We start from the raw sequence: 27,674 nt of genomic DNA on the forward strand, positions 1-27,674 counted from the left end.
CGTTTGTTTTAAATAGAAACTTTCAGACTCATCTTCCTTCGCCCGCTGTTGCTTCTTCTCGAGCGTATTTCTTAGCAGACAGCGCCACCCTGTGGTTACTTCAACTCACTACAGGAAACGGGAAAATAAATGGACAACTTTAAGTTAAATATATAAACGATGAACAAAACAAAAAAAAGGTTCTTCAATGCTTAGCTTTAATCTTATAAAAGTCAAAGTACATGCAAACTATAATCCTTGTATTTTTCAAAACATTTTATTTTTGCTGCAATTTGATTGTTTTTTAGATAATCATTTCGTAGCTATAAAGTATGTAATGGATGAACTCCCCGAATTCCATTAAATACTTTGGAAATTAACTCAAGTTTTGGTTTAGGAAAGCACGAGGTCAGAGGTCAGTAAACTATTTTTCCAAAGTGATTTGCTCCTTCCTTGTCCATTTAAAACTCCTATCTAAAGCTCACTCCGAGACACAACAGCTGTTTGGATGAGAAACTTTCACAGTAATATTCCCGTAAAAACAGAAGAAAATTGTAAAAAGTCTATGGAGAAAATGTTTTAATTTAAATGTATTAAGCTAAAATATTTGATCTAAATCTTTAATAAATGCTGCTTCTGGTAATTTTCTGTTACCTCTAGAAACAAAACCAAATTTATTTTATTTTTTCTTATTTGAATGGCAACATTGGAAACCAAATACAATCATAGATCAACTCAAAAAGTATATTTTATAAACAGTTCATATATTTCTTCAGAAGTCAAATCAATGCAATTTAAATGTGTTTCTTTGTTCACATTATATCCAAATGTATCCTCTCTAAACATGGGTTGTGTACTCTAGGACTCTCGCTCATCAAGAACATGAAGAACGTGAAGAACATGAAGAAGGCCGATACGATTCCATCATTTATTGAGTGTAAATTAAGATAATGGAACAAACGACAGGGTTATAGCAGGTAAGAGCTTTTTATTCTCTTCATATATTTTACAAATGGAGCACAAACGTCGATAAGACTCTGGACCACGTCTGAAGTACTTGCAACAGGGGAAGCAGACGACCTCGCTCGCTTATCTGGAAGATAGAGACGAAACACATGCGAGTGAGAGGCTGAACGTGACCTTCATTATACTTGAAACTATTCCTAATATACATCATTATGAGCTCAAAGACATGAAGATATTTTCCGAAACATCAACTTACTTATTGTTACAACTAACCCTACTCACAACACCAACTGATACCATCTAAATACATAGTTATCTAGTCATAATTGATGAGGCTTCATGAAACATTTGGCGAGGTATCGTGATACACTGTCTAGACTTTTAAAGACCAGTAGATGTCACTCTCTGCTTTAGAATCTTTGAATTTCATCTACTATTTCAATGAAACCTGGCATCATTTTCAAACAGAGAGCGACATCTAGTGGTCTGACACCACTTGATGAGGTATCATGATACCTCACCAGCTGTGTCACGAAGCCTCATCACTACCAATCGTCCTCGCTGAGCTAAACCTCTACGGTTACCTGTGCAACAACAAGCTTCAAGTCCTGAGTAGATGCGAGAAAACGTGGTAATGAGGAGAAAGAACGGAGTTGAAAGACATGCATGGATGAAAGATGAGAAAAAAGACACAGGTTGTGACAAAACGATGGAGAGTAAACGAGTGTGAACTTACAGAGCGGCGGCTCCAGAGATGATCTCGATGAGCTCCTTGGTGATGACGGCCTGTCTGGTCCGGTTGAAGGTCAGGGTCAGCTTGTCGATCATCTCGGCTGGAGGCGAAAGGTTCGTATTTAATCTCAATATTAAGAATATATGGTCAGTGTTACGCAGATGAGTCTGTGGCGCTCACAAGCGTTCTTGCTGGCGCTGTCCATGGCGGTCATCCTGGCGCTCTGCTCGCTGGTGGTCGACTCCTTCATGGCCAGGAAGATGATGTTGACCAGAGCAAACTCCTGGTAGTTCCTCAGCACGTCGGCGTCAAGGTCATCATATATGGACATGGTCTCTGGGAGCAGAGCAAGATCGTGGATCAGTAGCTCATAGGCAGGAAAAAAATAATAACTCGATTACAGCGGTGTGAGGAAATATCAATATACAGATATATTCTGAGAACTATTTTCACAATAAAGTGTAAATATCTAAGAGCATTGGATAGTTTTTTTTATTCTCTATAGTTTTTAATTAATTCTAACTAATAAGTATGTATTTTTGTGTTGCACTAAAAGTTCAGGCCGCTAGATGGCAGCAGTCATTAAATTCTCTGAAGGTAAAGGGTCAACAATATACCGAGATAACCCAACGATGACTGAGGACAAGAGGATACAGTCGCTTTTTAAAGCGGATGTTCTGACATATTGTGGTTTCAAAACAAATGAAAGCAGTTAAGACTTCGTCAAGAGTCATGTGGTCTGTAAATCCTGCAACACCAGAGTCAAGTCCTCGGAAAATACTGCAAATATATCCTCGTTACTACAGTATCACTATATACATCGTATCGTTGTCCCTGTATCATGAAGCGTGTTGTACACAGAACTACTGGACTTACCTGCGTTGGCGACGATGTCGTTGGAAAACACATGCTTCTTGTCGGTCTTGTACGAGATCACAGACCTGAAGGTGAGAAATGTTTAGTTTTTCCGAAGAACACGTGCATTATTTACGCGCAGCGACGGCTGAACCTGAATCTGTTGTAGATGATGGTGCCCTGGTCGAACTCGTAGCCAGAGTTCAGCAGCTCCGAGGCCACGATGGAGGCATCTCCGAAGTTGGGGGGCTTGCGACCGACCTCCTTGCAGTTCATCATGATGTGCTTCCCATGAGTCCTGAAGCACAGAAGGAAATACTTTTAATCCTTTGTCATAATCATCCAATACTGTGGAAATAAGAAATTACAACTTATACTTCAACACATCGTCAATGAAGAAAGGGTTGTACGAATGTTTTTTAATGAACGACTAGTAGTTGAATTCGTTTTTTTGGATTAGTCAAATAATCAACCATCGACAGCTTCCAACATTTAGCTATTTAAGGTATTGTGGTCAATTAAATTTTCTCTGGGGCCACATTTTACACAGAGGTAAAATTATAAAATTGGGTTATAAAAATCAAGCTAAATATGACAAATTATACCTCTTTTTTCACATAAAAGCTTCTTTTTTTTCTTCAAATTATTAACATTTTCACTCAAATCTTTTTGAGGGGCGATACATACTTACAAAAATGCCAAAAAGCCCTAAAAGTAAAACCCAATAGTCATATTGTCACATTGGCCACAAAAATACAGTCAAATAGCCGGTTTAATGCATACGCTAACTGAAAATGAAGACAATCTTTTTGAAAGTTGGACTATTATTTAAAAAAAAAACAAGGAACTGAATTAAAGAAAACTAAAGCTACTAATATGAAATGGAGTCGTTTATTCTGAAGATATAAAGAGGAAACAGTCGACTCTCAAGACACAAAAGAAGACACAAGCCCTACTGATCAGTGACCATGAGTCTGATCTACTAAAGATCTTTGATTTAATATAACCCTGAAAAAACATCCCAGAAATTAAAAGACAGTTGGTTCAGCGTCATGCAGATGAAAACAACGCTGCATGACAGAAAGTTAAAAACTAAAAATATACAATTATCGTGTCTCATTAATGGTGAACGAATAAAGTGAATTATAAAGTAAATCTCAGTGGCCTGAAGGCAGTTGTAGGAGAAACCATCACTGCTATTTAAACATGACATCGATGACTAAGGTTACTTAATTAATTTTGTATAGTCAACGCCATTGCAAGTCAAATCTCAAATACACCAGTTAGTTAATAATATAAATGGTCTAATTATAAAGTGTAATTTTTCCTCTGAACTAACTAATTTAAACAAAAGTCCGTAACTAAATGATATAAACAAATCTTTTTTTGTGATCTGCTTGGATAACCTACATTTACTCAAAGTAGGAAAAATAACTTGAAAAAAATACTAATGTTTTTTTTTCTGCAACAAACAAATTGTGAAGTAAATTTCTAGGTTTTGACCATCAGGAGACACTTGTAACTAGTTTTCTGTTTAAAACAGTCAAATGTGTTTCTATTTAAAAATGTAGACAAACACGTATTCTGAGGGTTAATAAAATAAGAATCCGGATTAAGTTGGACGAGCAGTTCTCAAAGTTGGCTCATTTACGGTAGAGAGAAACGATTAACGATTCTACTAGAATAATTCAAAAGATTGCTTTTAAATCCTCTTCACAACTCAATTGAAAGTGTTCAAAATGATTTAAAGCAAAACTAAATACCAAATTAAGTTGTAGGTCATCTCCTTTATCATTCATTACTTAATTATATTAATACTTTAATCTGTTTTGGCAAGTTCTTTTTCTGAACATGGAAACCAGAAGTAACTTATTTGGTGAAGTCTCAGCTTTATTTTCCCTTGTGTATTCATTATTGCTCTATAACTGATGTGTTTGATCCATTGAACCAGAAGAATACTCAACGACTAAACAATGACTCAATGATAAGATCCACTGATATAGGACACACCTGTGCAGCAGGGCCCTCAGCTTGTCTCCGATGTTGACGACCATCACTTCCTTGCCCTCCCCGGTCAGGTTGGCAATCTCGCTCTTGATGGCCTTTCCCACACCAGAGTGGATGGCGCCACAGAGCCCACGATCGGAGGTGACGCCCACGATCACGTGCTTTGCGGACTGGTTCTCCGGTGCCTTGATGTCCGTCTTCTCGTACAGAGCTGGCGAAAGAGAGACGCGTCAGTGGGCGTGAAGGCAAAGACGGTCACGGCTCGAGGTAACTCACCCAGAGCGCCGCCACCGTAGACACGGGCCGGCTTCAGCTGCCTCTCAGCACGGGCGTACTTGGCAGCGGCCACCATCTTCATGGACTTGGTGATCTTCTGGATGTTTTTGATGGACTTCAGACGAATGGTGACTAAAAAAAACATGAACAAAAATAAATTAACAATTAACTGAAGCGAAGATGTCAGAAGTGGACTTCATTTAAGTAAGTAAGGAAAGGTTGTTTGTAAAGCGCCTTTCTAGACCAGGGTCACAAAGCGCTTGAACAATCAAAAGCAATACATTAGAGTTCTTATTAAATAAAAAATTGTATATAAACACATTAGAATGACTTATGTTACCCAGATCATTATCATTTAATGCATTTCAGTAAATTTATATATACATTTTTTACAGTAAATCGTTTTTTAATATGCATTTTTGGACTATAGAAAATGTAGGGATATTTTTTTAAGCCAATCATAATGTATGGATTAAAAGATTGTGTGACAACTGTATGGAAAGAAATCTAAATTATTAAAATGGCAATTGCATAACATCTTTACAAAGATTTTTTTTTTTTTAACATTTATAGGCAGTGTTTCAAACCTGGTTAAATCGCAAGTCTTATGATAATAAAAAAATAACCTGAAGTGAAATATATTAATTAACATTATCACAATATAAATGAACTAACACAATTGGTAAAACGGTTATAAAACATATATATTGGATTCATAGGGTGATTGAAAGTATTAAGGCCATTAACTAATTTAGATTTATAATCCAAATGTTAGAATATGTAATAACATCTAACAAAGTGAACCAAATAAAGTCATATTAAAACAAGGGATGGATTTTTATGTTCTTCACAGGAACAATTCTTTGAAAATGCTCTTAAGCACTTGAAGTCTTTCAAATGTAGTGCTCGGGTCACATCGGGGGTTCACAGGGTGAACTTCAGATACATGTCCTTCCTAAGAGTCTTTGACTGACCCCCATCTGTTTCTTAACACATGTACAAGATAAACGGTAACATGTGTCGATTCAGCATTTATTACACAACTTTCAATTCCATGGCTGTTTCAAAGTACATTAAAACTTGTATTGCCATTTTAAGAAAAACAACCAATGACACGCCGTGTATTTATGGTTATAAACATACAGTTATCAGCAGGAGTGCTCAACACAAGCACTAGGTGTTGGCAGTGTTTCTAATTCTTCTTAACCACCTGTTGACAAGAGTGTTATTAGGTTTACATGCAATGTTACTTACTGTCCTTCAGGGTCGCCATGTTCCTGACCTGCCCACTGTTGCGACAAATGACATAGAAAACAAGTCAGCACATGACATAAAATATCACAGGATGCATTTAATCGTTAAAAACCCTCATGTCTGCACGAGAATTACAGTTTAAACAAGAATGCTAACATTGCAGAGGAGACATTAGCTTATGCTAACAGTGCTAGCATGCTCATGTCATTCAACTCCCTGGCGCTATATTACTTCAATTCCCGGGGATGCAAATACATAAGTGTGTTTATTATTGTAGTTTTACTTGTAGCTCTAAAGAAATTAAACAATTGTGAAGGTATTCACGTTTATCTTCTCGCCGGGTGAACTTAGCGGTCATTCATTACCCGAGGCCTCCACGTTAGCAACGTCCTTGCACTTCACTAGCCTCTTTTTATCTTACTACCAGCGACATTTTTTTAAATTGCAAGTATTAATAAGAAGAGCGAGTCAATGCAGGTTATAAAAGAAAGCGCAATGGTTGCAAATATTTCTCTTTTTTTACCATTGTGGGAGGAAAACCAACGCGCTGGTCCTGGCGAACATGGTTAGTCCTATGAAGGTCAGACACGCAGGACTGCGCAGGCGCAGCTTCTAAGCAAAATGGAGACGTGGGTTGCCTTCGAGGACTGTCGGTAATTCCCGGTGTAGAGCCGCGTTTTTAATTTTAATAAATTAAGTCGACAATTTAAAATGATTTAAATTACTGATAGGTAACAAGTATAAAAAAATAAACACACAAAATACTGCAAATATTTTTATATAAGCGTAATATCTGCGCTTTGTGTTTCCTGAACACACCGTGAGTTATCGCGCGGTTTCAACGAGATTATGACGCAAGGAAACCGGAAATCGTTCACGCTTCGGTGTCTTCGACGCTTTCACGCCAACCATTGTTTTTTCACCAACTTTTTATGAGGTAAATAGAGTTTTTTTAAATGGGGAAAGCGGATTTCTTTTCACCCAAAGCGATAGCCAACAGGATAAAGTCCAAAGGACTTCAGAAACTACGATGGTATTGCCAGATGTGTCAGAAACAATGCAGGGACGAGGTGAGTGGCGACGTAAACAGCACTGAAGCTCGTAGTATCTTCGAGTATTGTGTGTTTTTTAAAAGTGATCTAACTTTATTTTACTTTTACAGAATGGCTTCAAATGTCACTGCATGTCCGAATCCCACCAGAGGCAACTGCTGCTCGCAGGGGAAAATCCACGCAAGTTTTTGGACAGTTTCTCTGAGTAAGATGTACTTCATCTAACTTTAAAATACATTTTGACGCGTTTTTAGTCGAATTTTGTTTAATTAATGTTATTATATACGTGGGAATTGTTGATTTTACCTTAAGATATTTTTTTTTTTTTACAGTGAATTCAAAAAAGGGTTTTTGGATCTGCTCAAGCGACGTTTTGGTGAGTGTCTGGTGTTGTGTGGCGTGTGTTTTTGTTTCTGTTGTAACACATTAAATATCGTCTCCAGGAACCAAACGAGTGCACAACAATATAGTCTACAACGAATACATCAGCGATCGCGAGCACGTCCACATGAACTCCACCAAGTGGGAGACGCTCACCACGTTCACAAAGTATCTCGGCAGAGAAGGTGATTGTTCCGGATGTTCCACTCAAATAATTACTCTTAAGAACATTTGTGCCAATGCATATCTTTTTTTACACATTTGCAGGTTTATGTAAAGTGGATGAAACCCCTAAAGGCTGGTACATCGAGTACATCGACAGAGATCCGGAAACCATTCGACGCCAGGAGGAGCTGGAGAGGAAGAAGAAGCATGAGATGGACGACGAGGAGCGGGCGGCCAAGTTCATTGAGGACCAGGTCCGCAGAGGCCTGGGCAGCAAAGAGGCTGAGGTAAGGAAGAAAAAACGGGCCCATGGGGGAAGCTCTTGAGAGCTCCTGCATAGATATGTTCACTTTTTTTTCCTCTTGTTTTTTTCCTTTCCCTTCTGATTCTTTCTTCTGGCATGGAATCCTTTTTCCTCAGATTATATTTTAGAAAAAAATACCTTAATTAATGATTGTACCATCAGAGAAGCGTCACCAGACCTTCCAGTGAGGTTTTGTGAGTCAGATTATTGAATGTTTAGATAGAAAGTCAAAGTTAAAGATCGTTCACTTACTGTTAACGCAGCCCTATGAATAAGATCACATGTTCTATTACGCTTGCGTCGGCTTAAACCTTGGGTTTTTACAGAAAACCCACATGCGTGTTATGGATAAAAACTTGGTCTAATTATTGGAACAATTATTTTTCTGCCCTCTCTTGATATTTGTTATACTCCTGTCAAATTTCTCTGACTATTGTAATATTCCTGAATACTTACAAATATACCAGTAATCAGATGGATCAAACAAAGCTCCTAGAGCTGGAGAAATCAAGTTTAATGTTTAATTTATATTTTTTATATTTGTTATACTATAAAAAATATTTTATTATTATTTTAGATTTATGTCTGTATTTGCTTCTTTTTTAACTAATAAGAAAAGGGTAACTTGATTTTGTGAAGTGATGTATTTATGTCTTTTTCATTTATGTCAGTAAAAATATATTTCATTTTAAAAGAAAGAAGAACAATTTTGTGACTTACACCACATGCAATTGACTTTTTTTTCTTGTCTTTTTAACCCATGTAGGAAACACCAGTTTACACGGAACTCAAACGTGAAAATGAAGAAGAAAAAGGTCAGTTTTCGTTTTAACAATTAAACATTTTTTTTATTTATATTTAAAATGTAAAATATAGTTTCTATGTGTCAATACTAGCTTATTCAACCTATGGTATTTTAACTCCTCAGTTGCCTTCAACATGAGTCTCACTCCTTCAGTCCCTGGTCCTTCGACATCAAGGTTCCATCTTTCTTTCTAGATTTTCCATCCTTAAGTTTAACTGTTCAGCTGACAACATTTCTGTCCTTTTCTAGCTCGGTCCTCGGGGCCAGCGCTTTGAAATCGGCTGCTGCAGCCGCACCGACAAAAAGAAAAGAACCTCCCTCAGGGTCCGAGTCCAGAGAAAGGAAGAAGAAGTCGGCGCTGGAGGAGATAATAGAGGTGGAGTCGCTGAGTCCGTCGTTGTGGTTGTGCTGGTGAGGTGTCGTTTTAACAGAGGGTTTGGTTCAGATGGAGGCGAAGAAGAAGAAGAAGCATGAGGTGGTGAGGACGGATTACTGGCTGCAGCCGAACGTCGTGGTCAAAGTGGTCACCAAGAGACTCGGGGAGAAATACCACAAAAAGAAAGGCGTTGTCCTGGTAACTCAACCGTTTTTTTGTATTTTTTTTCGGTGATGTTTGTGCACACATGCTCAAAGTTGTCATCCCGCAGGAAGTGCAAGACAAATTCGCTGCCGTGGTGAAGATGGTGGACTCGGGAGACAAACTCAAACTGGACCAGGATCACGTGGAGACCGTCATCCCAGCACCAGGTACGTTTCAGACATCACAAGACGTGTGTTACCGTAACAAGTCAAGGGATTAATAAAGTTGTATCCAGTCAATACTTATTCAAGCCTTACATTTCTCTGAGATTTCTGTTGCTCGTCTCATTTCTCTGCAGGCAAGCGAGTCATGATCCTGAACGGACCTTACAGAGACACCGAGGCTGTGTTAGATGGAATCCACGAGAAGAAATTCAGCGCTACCCTCACTCTGGACTCTGTAAGCATCTTTATAGTGTTACACTAGTCATTTATTCAGTTCATTTTTGCGTTGCAATTGAACTTCTAGCCACTAAATGGCAGCAGTCATTAAATCCTCAGCAGCTAAAGGAACAATGAAATCCTCTGAATTCCCATTGATGACTGAGGACGAGAGGATACAGGCGACTCCAGCCGCTTCTTAAAGCTGATGTTTGGACATATTTTGGTTTCAAAACACATGAAAGCAGTTATGACTTCGTCAAGAGTCATGTGGTCTGTTAATTCTGCAACACCAGAGTCAAGTACTCAGACAATACTAAAAATATATCCTTGTTACTACAGTATCGCAACGTATTGTTGTCCCTGTATCGTCATACGAGTCCTATTGCCAGGTTCTAGCAAATGCATAAAATAACACAAAGTTGGACCAAAATAGCCCAAATTCACAGTGAAACACAAAAAAATGAATATCAAATGAAACCACATAATATAAATCAGATGTGTCCAAGATGTTCAGAAAGAAATGCTGACCTCTGCCGGCGAAGTTTGGCCTAAAATAAATTTAAAACCGTTTTTTATTTTTTTCTTAGGGTCACCTGAGGGGGAAGAGCGTGGACATCGCCTACGAAGATTTCTCCAAACTGGCCTGAGTCTGCGTCCACTTACATTTGAGACTCTACTGTGTCAGAGTTAATCCCTGATAGTCATGTGTACATTTTGTGTATTTCCCTCTACGACTAGAAGGACAAACCATCAATTATTTGTATTTTTATTGACAATTATGTTGATCACAGCACAATACATTTTGATCATTGTTTGAATAAATTCATCAACAAACAAAACCGTTTCATGTGTCCGTTGAATGACGAGTGGTTACAAACATGGGAAAATGATACACAAAGTTGTTGTTTATTTTTAAGTGCTGCACTCTTGTTTCTGAAACCTTTTTGTTACCAGAGTAGCAGCAGCAGCTGTTTTTTCTTTTACGCTGTCTGGAGGAAGCTGCTGAGAGACGGGACGATGTAGTCGGTGTAGTGACCGTCAATGAAACCTTTCCCGCTGTTGTGTATGAACCAACAATAGATGTTCGAGCCACGCCGCTTGTCTCGCCTGTAGTCCTTCTGCCAACCCCTGGAACACATGCATTTGGTCAGTGACAGTTCTTCCTGGTAATGAAAAGATTTAAATAGTTGTATAATATTGTGATGTGTTGATGGGGCTTCATGAAATGGCTGATGATGTATCATGATACAACTTAATTTTTTTAATTTGAAAATGTTGCCAGGGCTAATTGAAAAAGCAGACAGTGCCATCTAGTTGTCTTTCAAAATTAAGACACTGTATCGTGATACCTCAACTGTTTCATGAAGCCTCATCAATTTATAATCAGCCAACGACAACTAATATTTAGACAGAAAAACTTCATAAGGTATCGAGACGAGGTATCATGATACAGTGTCATTTTTTAAATTTGAAAATGTCGCTAGGTTTAATTGAATTAGCAGAGATTGCCATCTAGTGGTCTCTCAAAATGCAGACACTGTTTCATGATAACTCATCAACTGTTTCATGAAGCCTCATTAATCCGTAACCAGTCAACGGCAATAGTGCATCTTCAAATTAAGTTAAGTTAATATTTAGACTAAATATGAATACCAATCGCCAGTGATGTGTTGATGAGGCTTTGTGAAACAGTTGATGAGGTATCATGATACAGTGTCTTCATTTTAAAAGACCACTAGATGTCACTTTCTGTTTTATAATCTTTGGCTCTGATCTACTAATACAATGAAACCTGGCATCATTTTAAAACAGAGAGTGACATCTAGTGGTCTTTTAAAATAAAGACACTGTATCATGATACCTTATCAATTGTTTCATGAAGCTTCATCAATACCAATCGCCGCACAGCAGCCGAAAAGATGCACTTCAGTCTAATATTGTTAACAGGAAGAACTTGGTTCTTAATCTAATATTAAATATTGTTTGATTATCTTTTAATATTTCTCAATATATAAGTAATGTATAATATGTGTATAACTAGGAGCTTCACTGTCCTTTAATTGGGAAAATCTAGTAGTAAAGCAATAAATGTTTCAAGCTGCATTCATGTTGTGTTGTAGTACCTGGTCACAAGTAGCTTGTTGCCCTTTACTTCCATGGTGGCCAGCTTCTTCAGAGGATCCACTCCTGCATGGACGTCGTACACTCGGACTTCAGGCTCCCGAGAGAACTGACCTGAAAACCCAACAAAAATGAATAGTTGTGAGAAGTTATTCTGTGTATCAGCTGTCTAGAAAGGCGCTCTAGAAATTACTTACTTAATTACTTTACTATACACTTACCTTAACCATCCTCCCCAATAAGACTGATTCTCTATCTATGAACCTCATTTGTTGTCTTATTTTCTTCCACCTCTATTTCAAGAGAAGAGCTCAGATTCAAAGATTCTTGATCATGTTTTGTGTATTTATTTATGCCGTAGTATAAATGTGTTGTACGATCTGTAGTTATATATGGCATCTGTTGATTGTGGATGATGGAACACTGAGACGTTTCAATGTTAGCGTTGACTGTGGCTATTGAAGCGTCCATGTTTCCCATAGCAACGGTAACTGTAGAAACCATCACTGTCATGATTTGGTTTTCATACCCACACTTGTAAAATATCCACACTACGTGTATTACTTGAATGGTCGTGATGGAGTTATTTTTCTTACCAACTTCAAAAATCAATCAAGATTATAGACGTCTTAAAGTCAAAACATACACAATACATTATAATTAAAACTAAAAATGTCAATTTTGCAACTTGCAGCTATGTGTCTTATGATGTTTTCAAATGTGTACAACAGACAAGAAGGTCATTTGTTAATATATATGTATAAAGTTGATTAAAAATTACAATCTTAGAGCTCAAATCTTTTGAAGGATCTTTCTCTCTTTTTTTAGAAAAAGGGCTGCATACCAATCCTATTTTTTGTGTGCTGTCCAATCAAGATCCTTTTTACGAATCTTCGTTTTGAAACAACACTGGATGTCACTCTCTGCCTTATAATCTTGAGCTCTGATCGACTAATTCAATAAATCTTGGAATCGATTTCAAACTGAGGGTAACATCTAGTGGTCTTTCAAAATGAAGACACTGTATCATGATACCTCATCATGTGTTTAATGAAGTCTCATCAACATTGCACTACTATTTGCTAAATAATGAACTAAAGAACAACAAAGGAATACACCAAATTGTAACAAGAAAAGTATCCTGAGATTGTATTTTGTTGGTGTCGGAAATGACTATCTGAGTGCACAAATATTTTGAAGGATTTGTCACCATAATTGCTGTATAGGAAGCTTTGAGTTTTTAAGTGTGTGTTGTGTGAGTAATGTACCGATTGTTACTTCAGTTCGCTGTCCAATCTAGCTCCGTTTAAAAATACTCTTAATTAAAAACGTTCCCAAATATTTGGAAAATGATGAAAGTGAGGCTTCATGAAACAGCTTCATTTGAAAGACCACTAGATGTCGCTCTCAGTAAGACATTTTGACAAGATTTACTGAAACTGTACCTAAATATTATAAGGCAAAGAGTGACATCTAGTGGTCTTTCAAAATAAAGCTTTATCATGATACCTCATCAGCTGTTTCATGAAGCCTCATCAACACATCACTAGTTTAAACAGAGCTTAAACATCAGTTTATGGTTGGAAAGGATCAACATATCTCTCCTGATAATTCTGAAGATGTTTCTTGGTCGTTAAATTCCTGCTTATAACATGACTAGTTAAATTAAACGAGCTGTTACCTATGATTCCGCTGACCAGAGGAGAATACTGGTTCTCGTTGGGGATGTAAATGCCGAGGAAGTCAACATTCACAGGGTTTTTCTTCCAGACCCGGTGAAGCAGAACCATCACCTGGATGTTGTCATTGATGGTCACCGTCACGTGAGAGTCCTTCACAACAGAGACCGTCAGGCTGCAAACACAAGGTCGCGTTTAGATGATGTCATCACCGTGAGCGCGGCTGCTTTTCCGGTCACCCGTCCTGTCTGATCTTGGCGGTGGCCCCCCAGGTGAAGGAGTGGTTGTTCCTGCCGTCCCTCACGTCGATGCTGTCGGTGCCGACGACGAGGCTCAACCCGTCGGGCTGGTAGTAGATGGAGATGACGCCGAAGTAGGTGCTCAGCTTGTGACCCGGAACCTTTCGTGAGGAGATGAGCTGCCCGTTCACCGTTAAACCTTTAGGACCAGACGACGAAGGTTGAGATTTATGTTGAGTGAAGCTGTATCAGTGAGCACTGTAGTGGTGTGTTGATGAGGCTTCATGAAACAGTTGATGAGGTATCATGATACAGTGTCTTCATTTTGAAAAAAAGATAAATTATTCTTATATTTTTAATTTTATAAAAATTGAAAGAAATAATTTGTATATTAAATGGTTGGATTTTGTATTGAATATTTGAATTAAATAAATAGTATTTTAAAAAGTTGGTTTTGTATTTATTGACTAATTGAATTCAATAATCGTTCAAACTTGTCGTTTTAAAAAAAGAAATACAAATACTCAAATGTTTTCAAAATTAATATTAGTTATAGTCATTCTAAAAGAAAATATATATATTGATTTTCTAAATACAGTTTCAGCCAATCATACAACTCCTAGACGATGATGTCATAGAAGTACACGATCAAGTAGCTTCGTACTAATAAAGAAACATCGTATTTAGAAAATGTATTTAAACATTTTAAATCAAATATCAAAGTAAATGTGTAAAAAAACAAAGTATTCAATTTTTATTATGTACTCATTAAAAGAAAATGTTTCAATATATAAACGATTGATTTAAATCATTCAATAAAGACTAATTCAACATTTTACATTTAAATTATTTAAATCAATTAATCAATAAAAAACCCAAAGTTTCAACATTTGAATTTAATCTTTTTAAATTCTGATGGCACCTCCATCAAGCGGTCTTTCAAAATGAAGACAGTGTATCATGATGCCTCATCAACTGTTTCATGAAGCCTCATTAAAGACGTCGTCGTCTTGTTCAAATCAAACATACGTTATTCGTTCCAGTACCTGTTCCAACATCAGACACCAGGTTGAGGATGTGACCGGGTTTGGAGTCGATGTTGAAGCAGACGTCCATGTCGATGCTGGGCAGGTGGATGATGAAGTGAGGGTCGTTGTCCACTGGACGACACATACGAGTGGTTACATATAAATCACGGTGCAGGTGCATGATATAGAATAGAAATACGCAACATTTTGTTTAAGATACTGTATTGAACACATCTATATCTATTTTATTGTATTTATTTATTTTTGGCTTTTAAATCATATTGTATTTTCATCATAGTTATATAATGGTTAATATTTCAATACAGTGTGTATAAAATAAAGTATACTTTTTTTTAAATATATTTACAATTAACAATTAAATATGCATTTTATATTGATTTTTTTTCTGTTGTAATTAAACTTTTGTTATTACGTCCTCAGCAGCTAAAAAAAAGACTCAAATCCTGCAGTATCACAATAATGACTGAGGACAAGAGGATACAGTTGATTCAATGTTTTTTTTTCTAGCTAGACACATTTGGGTTTTAAAACAAATGTAAGAAGTTACGATTTGTCAAGAGTCATGTGTTCGGTAAATTTTGCAAAATCAGAGTCAAGTACTCAACAATACTACACATATATCCTTGTTACTACAGTATTGTAGTATAGGTTATACTGCAATATATTGTACTGTTGCCACATTCTCATCCTTACTTCAGTGAGGTGGAGGTGTGTTTGTTTTACCTAAGTTGACCTGGTTAGGCAGCGCCCACTCCTCTGGGCCCTTCTCTACATGGCTGGGAGGGGCCGGTGTTGTCTGCTGGACCCAGGGTGGGGGCTGGTAGACCACCTGCACTGGGGATATTCCTGATGATGTTCCACCACCTAACATCCCTGTAGAAGTGATTCATGACATGATTTATTTTCCTAATTTCGCTTTAAAGCCCTTCAGCAAGTCACCTGGGCAGCAGCCATTTTTGGAATCCTTAGGGGAGTCGGCCAGCAGCCTCTCACTGCCATCCTCACTCTCCACCAGCAGAGCAGTGAGCGGTGTGACAAACTGGTGCTCCATGGCCATTGTCACAATCCTTTGGGTTATCTTTCTCTTTTTGGACGCAGTTGGTGCCAGAGACCTGAGGACAAGTTCACACACAAGCTGCTTCACATTTTTGTAGCACAAACACCCCCTTATCCTGCCAAAAACATGCATACTACCTACATACCTACCTACCTACCTACATGCCTACCTACCTACCTACCCACTTAACTACCCACCTACTGGCTGACCGGCCAACCGACAGACCGACGACCTACCTACCACCTACCTACCTACCTACCTACCTACCTACCTACCTACCTACCTACCTACCTACCTACCTACCTACCTACCTACCTACCTACCTACCTACCTACCTACCTACCTACCTACCTACCTACCTACCTACCTACCTACCTATCTCCCCACCTACCCACCTACCTACCTACCTACCTACCTACCTACCTACCTATCTCCCCACCTACCCACCTACCTACCTACCTACCTACCACCTACCTACCTACCTATCTCCCCACCTACCCACCTACCTACCTACCTACCTACCCACCCACTTAACTACCCACTTACTGACTGACCGGCCAACCGACAGACCGTCAACCTACATACCCACCTGCCTACCTACTTACCTACCTACCTACCTACCTACCTACCTACCTACCTACCTACCTACCTACCTGCCTACCTACCTACCTACCTACCTACCTACCTACCTACCTACCTACCTATCTCCCAACCTACCCACCCACCTACCTACCTACCCACCTACCTACCTTCCTTCCTACCCACCCACCGACCTACTTACCTACCTACCAACTTACCTAACTAACTACCTAACTAACTACCTACCTACCTACCTACCTGCATACCTACCCACCTGCCTACCTACCCACATACCTACCTACCCACCTACCGACCGACCGTCCTACCCAACTACCTCACCATCTACCTAACTACCAACCCACCCACCCACCTACCTACCTACCCACCAACATGCCCAACTAACTAACTAACTAACTAACTAACTAACTACCTCTCACCTCTCACTGATGAGCTGCTTGATGGTAATATACGCCCACATTTGTCGGGCAAAGCCGGGGAAGGAATGCTGATGCTTGGCCAGCTCCGTGTCCAGCTTGGTTATGTCCGTCTCGGCCTCCAGTGTCAGGTCCAAACGAGCCTAAAGGACCAAAAGTCGCCGTCAGACTGGAACCTGTGAGCTTGTGTGAGTCCGTAACTGACAGCAGAGGCCGTGGTGAAGCTGGTCAGCGTGTTACCGTCGGAGGGCAAAACCTTCCCGGCCACCACCAGCTCTGATCCCCCAAAGTACTTGTCGAAGTGGTTCTGGGTGATGTCCGACACAGTGTCCTCTGGGAACTGGACCGTTATCCTTCTCAGCATGGGAGAAGACACTTGGCTGTAGAAGGTCTTCAGGAGAAACAAAACTGTTTTTAAAAAGATGATTGAGGAAAAGAACTGTGAGGCTTGTGTACCCGCAACTGTTGCGCTGCGTCATGGTTAGCAAATATGCGTTGGGCCATTCCTCGGTTCTCCATGGCAATCCTCTCCAGGAAGTCGTAGTCCACGTCAAAGCCGATTCCCAGAGAGAAAAGAGAAAACTCTTCCCTCATGATCTTCTTCACGTTCTTCTGGATGTTGCTGAGCTTGATCTCCCCTGTGAGTCAGTGGACATTTATCAAAATAGTGTCATCAAAATATTAAATGGTTATATTGTTAAAACACAGAAATGTTTCTAATTTAATTGTATTAGTTTTTAATTATTTATTTTCTATATCAAAAGGTAGAATTTCGTTTTAATCATTTTATTGAAAAAATCGAATATGTATTTTTTAATCTATTTATTTATTTTTACACAGAGAGTTTTATATTCTAATTCCAATTAAAAAAACATTTTCTAGATGCAATATTTAGACTTTTAATTCAATGTAAAATATGGGTAGAATAGTGCCAATTTTCATATTTAATTCAAAAGCTATGCAAATATTTAATTGAGAAAATTTAGTTTTTAATTATTTGTATTGGAATATTACACTGGATGTGTAAACAAAAATAACTTTGGAAATATTAGAGGCAATATAAAATAATTAAATAAATTAAAACGTCCAATATACACATTTTTTTTATTTAAAAAAAAAGGTTTTCGGTAAAATTTCAACATTTTAAATATTTAATTTAACTATTAATTAATTTTTCATTATTTACATACATTTTAGTTGGTTACTTCCATAGTTAGTTGTTGTTGTTTTTTAACCTTTGTGTGTTATTTGTGAGTCAATTTATACACACACATCATTTTACAAATTTAGGAAAAACAATTAAACAAAAATATTATTGTGTTGATAGTGAAATTTGTGTTTATGAACCAGGTTGTAAATATGTTTTTTATGCTGTAAAAGTATGTTTTTTGACTGGGTGTGTACAAAACCTATCGAATTTCAGATGCCAGCCTCAAGTGGACAATCCAAGAACTGCAGCTTTTGGCACATTGACTTTACTTTTGAACACCCTTAGAAAATACTATATATCGCCTTCTTTCTTCATCAATTTACGGAAGCTAGAGTTCAGTGTCTTTTGCTACAGTTCCTGTGAAATTACAGGAACAGATAAACAAGTAATTTTCCTATTTTAAGATTATTTATTGAAGACGAGTTAAAATCTTCCTCTGAATTAGTCTTTACCTGCCCAGAAGATCCAATAGTTTTAAAAAAAGAAAAGTCACGATGGAAAGCCTCCGATGAAGAAGGCGACAGTGGAGAAGCTCTGGAGACTTCATTCTCTGTGTGGTCCACTTCAGATGCATTACCATTGTCGTCGTCTCAGGAACTATTTTAAGCACCAAAGATACCTTGGAATGTCTGTCTATGTTTCCACTAATCTTCATCACTTTAGGGAAAAACTCTGTCATCTGTTCGTCACTTACTTCGACCACTTTTGATAGTTTTCTATAGTGAAATAGTTAATATATATAATGTTGTTATGTTGGTAGCGCACGTTGAGAGATTCTTTAAGTTCTACTTTAGTACAAATTTACTTTGATTTAATATGGCGACAGTAGCAAGAATATATCGTGATGTGTCCTGGTAAATGTTTTTTTAAGATACACAAACTTATAAAGGTTGATATGGACACAGATCAAACCATAAATTCAAGACCAATGTAGCCTTTTTGTGTACAACAATGAACTCTACAGTCACTTAGACCAAACAAAACTGACTAGTTATTTTCCCTAATGTCAGTTAATGCCTCGTTTAGCCTCCTTTACTTCACCGACACACTTGAAGACCACCTTGTGTCTCAGACCGACGTGTCACACGGATGAAAACAAGTCGACAAAGAGCAGCAGAAATCCAACACCGGAGCACTTTCACCAAGAGCAGGCAAAGTGGACGCCATTGTTGTGCGTTCATTGTGTTGTCGGTCTCTTAAAATAACAGTCGCACTGAGAGTGAGACGACAGTGGAGGTGGTGCGTGGGTCACCGAAGCAGCAAGAGAGGTTTATTGACTCACTTTTAGCAGCATTTTCACTGTTACTTCAGTTGTTTTACGCGTCTGTTTAAAGTACGGCAAAGACCCAAGGGGCCAAATTGTTAACAACAAACTGTGTCAGGGGCATAAGGAAATGTACTTTATATTTTCTGGCGAGTCAAAAACTAAACCGATGTCACGCCATAGTTTTTAAATTATTTCAGGCAAATAATTTAATCATAAATAAAACTCTTATTTCTTTTTGATCTATTTAGCTATAGACTTTTACATTATATTCTATCTTGTTTGAGCTTTTCTGTCTCTGTTTGCTATAAAACAGGTGAAACTTTCAATCATTTTGCAGATTTTGATTTGCCTTATCTTCCAGGTAAGTTGAAAAAGTATCTTAGTTTAAAAAATTAGATCTAATATATGAGTCAAGACTGTTCAAGATTATGATAATGTTCTTTTTTTATTTATCATTGCTTAAAGGTCCAGTCCGTGTAGTTCTAAATAGCGTTTCTGGCGCCCCCTAGTTGTTCAATCGTGTTGCTCTAAGCTAAGAATCAGAATCAAAAAATCCATTATGTGAGCCATTATATTTCCTCAGGGGCCACATTATAAACTGTGGCTGCTGTAAGGGGCCATCAAGCCAAAAGATAGGAGCGAAGAATCAACATTGACCTTAAAAAACAAATTATTAAAATTTTAATTATAATTAAGAATATTAAAGGTTTTGTAAAAAAGAATCTGGTCTCAATAGTCACTCAAAATATTTTGAATAAATGCAATAAATATTCATAAAAAGGATAAAAGAAATGAAGTAAAGTCCTTAACAAAAATAATGTATTTAGAGTTAATACAATAATAAATGTTAAATGAAATAGTTTATATTTAAATTGTATTTAAGCCTCCATAAAAAAAACGGTGAATCCAAACTGGCAAGAAAAATAAAATAAGATAAGATGATTTTCATCCATAAACGTGGGGGTCTTACCCACAGTGGGGTCTCCGTCAGACACCAGGATGATCATGGAGACGGAGCGAGGGTCGATCAGTCCCTGGTTGGACGCCCTGGTCAGCATCTGCACCGCCCGGATCAGGGCCTCGTTGATGTTTGTTCCTGGGGGTCCAGACGAGGGTCAGATCGACAGCAGCTGACAAACAAGGCGTCCTACCTCCGTTGGGTTTGATGGTCCTGATGTATCCTTTGGCGTCTTTGACCTGCAGGGACGAGCCCGGCACCAGGTCTTCGCTCCAGCACCGGACGTTGTGGTTGAAGTCGATGATGCTGAAGTGGTCGTCTATGGTCAGGTCGTCCAAGATGGCCTGCATGGCCTCCACGGTCTGAGAGAGAGTGACCCCAGGTTAGTGATGTGTTGGTGAGGCTTCATGAAACAGTTGATGAGGTATCATGATACAGTGTCTTCATTTTGAAAGACCACTAGATGTCACTCTTATGAATGAAGTGCCATCAGAATATTCAATTGTTGAATTTTAAATGTTTTTATAGAAATGGTGATTTCTTTTTAAGAAATTAATAGTTTCTTTGAATCATTTAATTGGAACATTTCTATTTTGAATAAGTTATTTTTTTATTTTATTTAATTCAATACTTTGTATATTGAATATGTGTGATGTATATTGTTGTTTTTTATTTGATAAATTAATGTATTTTTTACACAAACAGTTAAATTAAAATTAAAATTTTATATTATTTTTTAAATACAATATAATAACAAAATCATAAAAAAAAAAAGATTCAATATACTTTAACCCTTTTAAATTCAAAATAGAAACAATAGAACAAATTAAACAATATCAATAGTCCTATATTCAATTAAAAGGCTACTAATTAAAAATATATAAAATGTAATTTCCATTTACTGGAATTGGAATATCGAACTCTATGTGTAAGTACAAATTCATTCACTTATTTAATATTCGACTTTTTAATTTAAACAATTCCAAAAAATAAATTCAACCTTTCAATATAAAAATGATTTAATTCAATTAAATATATATATATATACATGTAAATATGAAATGCTTAAAATAAATCATGAATAATAATAATAAATAATTAAAATAAAAATGCGAAATTTTCACATTTAAAATATAGAATGTATTAATTCAATATACTTTCTGCTTTTAACTCTTCCTCTATAACTTTCTGTCCATCTTTTTGACAGTGATGTGTTGATGAGGCTTCATAAAACATTTGATGAGGTATCATGATACAGTGTTTTCATTTTGAAAGACCACTAGATGTCACTCTCTGATTTATAATCTCTGACTTTTATCTACTAATTCAATAAAACATGGCATTATTTTCAAACTGAGAGTGACATCTAGTGTTGTTTTAAAATGAAGACGCTGTATCATGATACATCAGCTGTTTCACGAGGCTTCATATGATGCTTCATGGACGCACTTGTTTCATCTTGACCCCCCACATGGATCCGCTGACGTCGATGACGAACACGATATTCTTGGGCAGCGGCGAGAGGTTGGAGGGAGCGATGAATTGCACAAAATGGCCGTCGGACACCTTCATGAAGGGGAAGGACAGTTATTGTTTTGACTCTGTTTTTTTTTCTTCGAACATGCGTGGTTGTTACCTGCAGCTCGCCAGCGTTGCCATCTCTCTTCACGTCATACCTGACGGTCAAGAAGCCGTCGACAGCGCTGTCTGTGCAGTTCTGACACTTCCTCTGCTGCTGCAGGGTCGGCTTGAAGACCACGTGAGCCTGTAACCATGGTAACCAATGTTTACCACTTTTCAATACACTGGAGAAAAACGTGTTGAACTGAAATTATTATGTTTTTGCAAAACATTATGTATTATGTTAGTCGAGTGGAAACATTATATAAACAATAATTATATCTTAATTAAATGTACTAGACTTAACATACTTTTTCAACAATTTGATTTATCGTTAAAAAGTCATCCCTTTTCCAAATACTTTTCTGAAATGTTCTAATATAACATATTAATACTTGAATTGTATATATTTGTAAACTAGTTGAGCTGCCAATATTCTTCTCTCCTGTCTTTTGCTTGATACTTTGAGATTAAAGAACTGAAATGATAGAGAAATCATGGAAATTAGTAGTGGGAGTAGAAGAAGTAGAAGATGTAGTAGGAGAAGTAGTAGTAGAAGTAGTAGTAGTGGGAACAGAAGAAGTAGTAGAATTAGTAGTAGAATTAGTAGAAGAAGAAGTAGTAGGATAAGTACAATAAGTACTAGAAGTAGTAGTAGAAGTAGTAGTAGAAGTAGTAATATAAGTAGTAGAATAATTAGTAGTAGAAGTAGAAGTAATAGTAGAATTAGTAGTAGAAGTTAAAGAAGTAGTAGAAGTAGTAGTGGGAGAAGAAGAAGTAGTAGAAGTAGAAGACATAGTGGAAGTAGAATAAGTAGTAGAAGTAGTAGTAGAAGTAGCAATTGGAGTAGAATAAGTAGTAGAAGTAGTATAAGATTTAGTAGCATAAGTGAGTTCTGAAGAGCTACTGCCACCTGCTGTCCCATTGAGCTTCTTGCTATCAATTCAATTTCAAATGCTAAAAAGGGAATCAAATTGCATGGGTAAAATAAATGTAGAGCAATAATATTTGGTAATGATGTGTCGATGAGGCTTCATGAAACAGTTGATGAGGTATCATGATACAGCGTCTTCATTTTGAAAGACCACTAGATGTCACTCTCTGATTTATAAACTTTGGCTAAGATTTACAGATTCAATGAAACCTGGTATAATTTTCAAACTGACAGTGACATCTAGTGGTCTTTCAAAATGAAGACACTGTACACATGATACCTCATCAACTGTTTCATGAAGCCTCATCAACACGTCACTACTATAAAGTAAAAAGCATTTCTATCTCATTTATTGGTTTATTTATTGTTAAAATAAACCTTTACAATACCTTTAATTAATGTTTCTGTAAAATATATTTTGAGGTTTTAATTTAAATTGTCTTTTTAGTTAGATGATCAGTATATTATGGGATGTTTGGATAAACACAGCATTTTTAAAGCATGTTCTAATGAAGCAGATAATGATGATTTCATTGAAATAAACAGGGAGAGGCAGTGAACGTTCACCTTGTCTTTGGTTTGCGTGACGCTGATCTGACTCGTGAACTGCTCGCCCAGACTGGTCGGCGTCGATATGGCGGAGATTCCGTTGGGCTCGTAGATGTAGACGTCGGCCTGCACGGGGACGAAGGTTTGACGATGAAGGGTTTTTTCCTGCTGGTATCGTCCGAGCGTTCCTACCTGGAACTGAGGGACGAGTCTCCCGGGCTGGAGGTGGAGCGAGTGCTCGTAGAATCCTAGCTTCCTGTGCATCATCTCCTGGTAGTGCAGCTCGAACTCAATGTTGCTGCCTGGAGGGACGTGGACCTCCGTCTTGAACGTCTCCATGTCCTGAGAGTTTGCCCTGAAATGAAGGAGGATTATGTTTTGAACTAGATGTTTCAAATGTAAGGAGATTCAGGCTGTAAGGAAGTATTTTAGTGCCATCGAGGAAGTATTTAACAGCTTTGAATTTTGTTATTGCCTCTTTTTCTTTTACATTTTAAGAATTGAATCATGTTTTTTTAAATATTGAATCATTTCTATATTATAGGATACATTTATTTATGTTGACTATTGAATTCAATAGTATATAACAAGGTTGAATTTGTTTGTTTTTAATAATTTAATTTTATAAGAGAACCATTTTTCTTTTACACAATAATTCAAAAATAAATGTTCCAAAGTATTTTAATTTGTAGCATTTTTAAATTTAATATAAAAATGTTATATTGAATTAAAAGGCAACAATGTTATTTGAATATTGGATTTATAAAATTTATTTTTCAATTATTGTCATTTGAAAATAAAACTGTGTGTAAAACAGAATTCAGTTCACAGAAAAAATATTCGATTTTTTAAATTTAAATTATTCCCCTCCCAAAAAATGTAACCTTTAAATGTACAATTTACAATTTTTCAATTAAAACAAATTTAACCATTCAATATTTTAAATATATATATATATATTGAATTCAATTATTTAAAATAAATATTAAATTCAATTATTTAAAAAGAAATATTGAATTTAATTATTTAAAAAATATTGAATTAAATCATTTAAAGATATATATTGAATTTAAATATTTTAAAATATATTGAATTCAATTATTTAAAAAAGATGTTAAATTATTTAAAAAATATATATATATTGAATTCAATTATTAAAAATAATATTGAATTCAATTAATTAAAAAAATGAATTTAATTATTTAAAAATATATATTGAATTCAATTATTTAAAAAAAAAATGAATTCAATTTTTTTTTAATTATTGAATTCAATTATTTGGAGAAAAAATTGAATTCAATAATTAAAAACAAAATTGAATTCAATGATTTAAGAAAATAATGAATTCAATTATTTAAATATAAATATTGAATTCAATTATTTATTCAATGCTTAAAAAAGCAAAGTTTAATTATTTGAAATGGTAAACCATTCAATATTCTATTGGCACTGATACATACTTTCATATACTATCTGCTGTATACTCTTTCTCTATAATCTCTCTAAAAGTGTGTCCACTTGAATTAAAATATTAAACTTTACTGTTAAAAAAAAGGAACTTTTTACAAAAATTTTGACCTTTCAATATAGAAATGATCGTATTCAGGGATTATTATATAGATAATTAAATACATAAAATAATAAAATTTCAATAAAATGGATCTAAAATGTCAGTGTTAATGCTACAATGTTGTGACGACAACATAAGTCTGAGGTTCAGCACCTCACGATTCCTGCTGCTTTGCCTCTCGCTCTGGCCTGAGCGTACAGGTTCCTGGCCACAGTTTTCTCCTTCACGGATCCTACGAACGTGATGCCGTTGACGTTCCTGCAGAAGCGAACAAACCAGGTTATCCTGCTGTCCTGGACCCGCGGAGGAGTTCCTCACTGACATGGTGAAGTTGGTGATGAAGGCTCGTTTGGGGATCTGGACGTTGAAGCCGATGCTCTGGGCTTTGGAGCCGGAGTTCACCACCGAACTTCTGACCGTCGTGTGAGCGAATCTGGACGTGATGCGACTCTCGACCTTGTAGCTCTTGACCGTGATGTCCTCTCCACGGACCGCCTGCACGACAGAGCAGTGGTTCTTTAATGTACCTCCACCACGTTTAGAGGTATCGTGATACAGTCTCCTCATGTAGAATGACCACTAGATGGCAGTGTTACGGAAGCACATCATTCATCAAGTCGGTTTTTATCTAATAATTGATTTTCAATAATGTGTTTACTGAAGGATTGAATTTGTTTTACTTTAAAAATTTCAATACATTTTTTTTTCTTCTAGATTTCAAAATAGTTTCTAAATGAATTATTTCTTTCACACAGAGTTTGATATTCTTATTCCAAAAATACATTTTCTAAATTAAATATTTTTCAATTTGTAGTCTTTTAAATTCAATACAGACATTGGAACTATTGTAACAACATTTTCATATTAAATTTAAAAGACAACAAATAAAAAAATATAGAATTTAGAAAATTATTATTGATATTAGAATATCAAACTTCATGTGTAAAATCAAATTCTTTCAATTTGAAAATATTCAGGATTTTTTATTAAATTATTTCTGAAAAAAGATTCTATCTTCCAAAATACGAATTATTGAGTTTAATTATTACATTTAAAAAGAAAAAAAAATTGACACTTTAATATAGACATTTTTTTATTAAATGATTTAAAAGTTTTATCTGAGAGTTTGATATTTAAATTCCAATAATTTAAAAAAACATTTTAAATTCAATCTTTTCATTTATTTGTAGTCTTTTAAATTCAATATCGACGTTGGAACTATTATACCAACATTTTCATATTGAATTTAAAAGGCTACACATTTTAAAATATTGAATTTAGAAAATGTATTTTTTAATCAGTGATATTAGAATATCAAACTTCATGTCTAAACTTAAATTCTTTAAATGATAATATTGGTGTTCTTTTTTAATTAAATTATTTTTGAAAACACATTCTACCTTCCAAAATACGGATTATTGAGATCAATTATTACATTTTTTTTAAATCAACCTTCTGACATTTTTTTATTAAATTATAAAAAAGAAGCTGCTTCTTCAAAAAGAAGGAATCCACTGTATCCTCTCGTCCTCAGTCATCACGGTTTTAGGCGATTTTGTTGCTTCTTTAGCTGTGTAATGACTGCTAGTCACCTAGCGGCCAGAAGTTTACTCGCAACTCAAAAAAATCATATAATTTGGAGAAAATTGCACCCAAAAGTAAACTTGATGAATCAGACATTGTTTCACGTTAAACCGGATCTTAGTTTTGGAAAGACCCGAGACGTACGCAACAGTCAATAACCTGTGAGTCATGCGAGTCTCCTCAAACAACAGAGTATTGATTATGTGATAAAGTTCAACTCTTGATCACGGTGGAAAAAAAAAAGAGTCCGAACAACAACTGTGGGGGTCTCACCTCAAAATCTTCCTGCTCCTCGCTGGTCAATATCGCTCTCTAAAAATAAAACACACACTCATCGACACACTCACTTGTTTGAAAATCAACATGATTGATTGATTGATTGATTGATTGATGATGATGATGATGAGTCGTTCTTACCTTGTGTCGCTCCTTGAGATCCTGGATAAAAGATAAAAAATGATGACTTAAAATCGATTATTTGTCTGTTTTTATACATAACAAATCAGGTTTACACAAGGAAAGACATGTAGGGAAGTTGGGGATACATTTAAGATAAAATCAGGATTTATTTATTTAAATTGCACAATAAAGCGCTTTTTTCCTCATTATTTAACTCATTTATTCATGTTATTTCTAAATGAATTTGTAATTACCTTGTTTAATAACCACTATAAATGAAAGATACTCATAATGTTCCTGTAACTATTAGACTGATTGTTGTGTCTTTGCCGAGAATAAAAATAACCGTAGGAGCTCATAGTTTTCAACAAAAGTGTCGTCTACTCACCGTCTCTTCATCCCATTCTCCGTCGATCACGAACTCGAAGCCGAGGCCCTGGTGAAGGACCAGGAGCCCCAGAAGAAGCAGCTTCAGACGCCTCATAGTTTCCACTAACAAGAAGACATGGGGAGACACAGACCAGGAGGAGAAACTTGCTCGAACTGAAGGTTAAAATCCACTGAACCCATTGACTGTCTTGTCAATATTTGTTTGTAGTTCGGCGAAGAAGAAAGAAACTTTGAACCTTGTGACACACGATGAGGATTTTTTTTTTTTCAATTGAATTCCAACTTAATCACAAGT

General features: G+C 36.3%; 3 protein-coding genes across 4 annotated transcripts; 1 reads left to right on the plus strand and 2 right to left on the minus strand.

The window, feature by feature from the left end:
• Positions 1–893: 893 nt before the first annotated feature.
• atp5f1c (ATP synthase F1 subunit gamma) lies at positions 894–6,710 on the minus strand. Of its 2 annotated transcripts, XM_087786526.1 has the most exons (9): positions 6,594–6,710; positions 6,071–6,105; positions 4,817–4,948; positions 4,544–4,751; positions 2,688–2,831; positions 2,555–2,619; positions 1,859–2,014; positions 1,682–1,778; positions 894–1,072 (listed from the first exon to the last, which is right to left on the minus strand). In XM_087786526.1, exons 1-9 carry the CDS (start codon positions 6,632–6,634, stop codon positions 1,069–1,071), a joined length of 882 nt encoding a protein of 293 aa, XP_087642652.1. In that variant the 5' UTR covers positions 6,635–6,710; the 3' UTR covers positions 894–1,068. The 2 variants fall into 2 exon arrangements, with proteins under 2 accessions (XP_087642652.1, XP_087642653.1); XM_087786527.1 differs by lacking the exon at positions 894–1,072 and having other exon boundaries at positions 1,678–1,778.
• Positions 6,711–6,942: 232 nt separating this feature from the next.
• kin (Kin17 DNA and RNA binding protein) lies at positions 6,943–10,832 on the plus strand. The gene is made up of 12 exons (XM_087786524.1): positions 6,943–7,140; positions 7,233–7,327; positions 7,455–7,498; positions 7,566–7,688; positions 7,771–7,955; positions 8,739–8,787; positions 8,901–8,952; positions 9,027–9,153; positions 9,223–9,351; positions 9,425–9,524; positions 9,656–9,756; positions 10,328–10,832. Exons 1-12 carry the CDS (start codon positions 7,027–7,029, stop codon positions 10,385–10,387), a joined length of 1,179 nt encoding a protein of 392 aa, XP_087642650.1. The 5' UTR covers positions 6,943–7,026; the 3' UTR covers positions 10,388–10,832.
• Positions 10,493–27,544, minus strand: itih2 (inter-alpha-trypsin inhibitor heavy chain 2). Its single transcript, XM_087786505.1, has 21 exons — positions 27,378–27,544; positions 27,008–27,028; positions 26,864–26,902; positions 25,329–25,501; positions 25,160–25,264; positions 23,629–23,791; positions 23,455–23,562; positions 21,970–22,098; positions 21,783–21,899; positions 20,527–20,695; positions 20,346–20,471; positions 17,355–17,536; positions 17,104–17,289; positions 16,902–17,041; positions 15,768–15,940; positions 15,552–15,701; positions 14,826–14,939; positions 13,780–13,978; positions 13,543–13,715; positions 11,864–11,975; positions 10,493–10,868 (listed from the first exon to the last, which is right to left on the minus strand). Exons 1-21 carry the CDS (start codon positions 27,471–27,473, stop codon positions 10,721–10,723), a joined length of 2,823 nt encoding a protein of 940 aa, XP_087642631.1. The 5' UTR covers positions 27,474–27,544; the 3' UTR covers positions 10,493–10,720.
• Between the last annotated feature and the right edge of the window lie 130 nt (positions 27,545–27,674).

The sequence above is a fragment of the Callionymus lyra genome, chromosome 3, assembly GCF_982586985.1.
Source record: "Callionymus lyra chromosome 3, fCalLyr1.hap1.1, whole genome shotgun sequence".
Lineage (NCBI taxonomy): Eukaryota > Metazoa > Chordata > Actinopteri > Syngnathiformes > Callionymidae > Callionymus > Callionymus lyra.

What these genes read in the sequence shown, in the direction of transcription:
- kin (XM_087786524.1), top strand. Translation starts at nt 7,027, where the DNA reads ATGGGGAAAGCGGATTTCTTTTCACCCAAAGCGATAGCCAACAGGATA. An exon ending in TGAAAATGAAGAAGAAAAAG is followed by an intron (nt 8,788 to 8,900) that starts GTCAGTTTTCGT and finishes TTAACTCCTCAG; the next exon opens with TTGCCTTCAACATGAGTCTC. An exon ending in CGCTGGAGGAGATAATAGAG is followed by an intron (nt 9,154 to 9,222) that starts GTGGAGTCGCTG and finishes GGTTTGGTTCAG; the next exon opens with ATGGAGGCGAAGAAGAAGAA.
- atp5f1c (XM_087786526.1), bottom strand. Translation starts at nt 6,634, where the DNA reads ATGTTCGCCAGGACCAGCGCGTTGGTTTTCCTCCCACAATG. An exon ending in CATGGCGACCCTGAAGGACA is followed by an intron (nt 4,949 to 6,070) that starts GTAAGTAACATT and finishes TGTTTTTTTTAG; the next exon opens with TCACCATTCGTCTGAAGTCC. An exon ending in ATCATCTACAACAGATTCAG is followed by an intron (nt 2,620 to 2,687) that starts GTTCAGCCGTCG and finishes TCTCACCTTCAG; the next exon opens with GTCTGTGATCTCGTACAAGA.
- itih2 (XM_087786505.1), bottom strand. Translation starts at nt 27,473, where the DNA reads ATGAGGCGTCTGAAGCTGCTTCTTCTGGGGCTCCTGGTCCTTCACCAG. An exon ending in GGTGTCTGATGTTGGAACAG is followed by an intron (nt 13,979 to 14,825) that starts GTACTGGAACGA and finishes CTGGTCCTAAAG; the next exon opens with GTTTAACGGTGAACGGGCAG. An exon ending in AACAAGCTACTTGTGACCAG is followed by an intron (nt 10,869 to 11,863) that starts GTACTACAACAC and finishes CATGTGTTCCAG; the next exon opens with GGGTTGGCAGAAGGACTACA.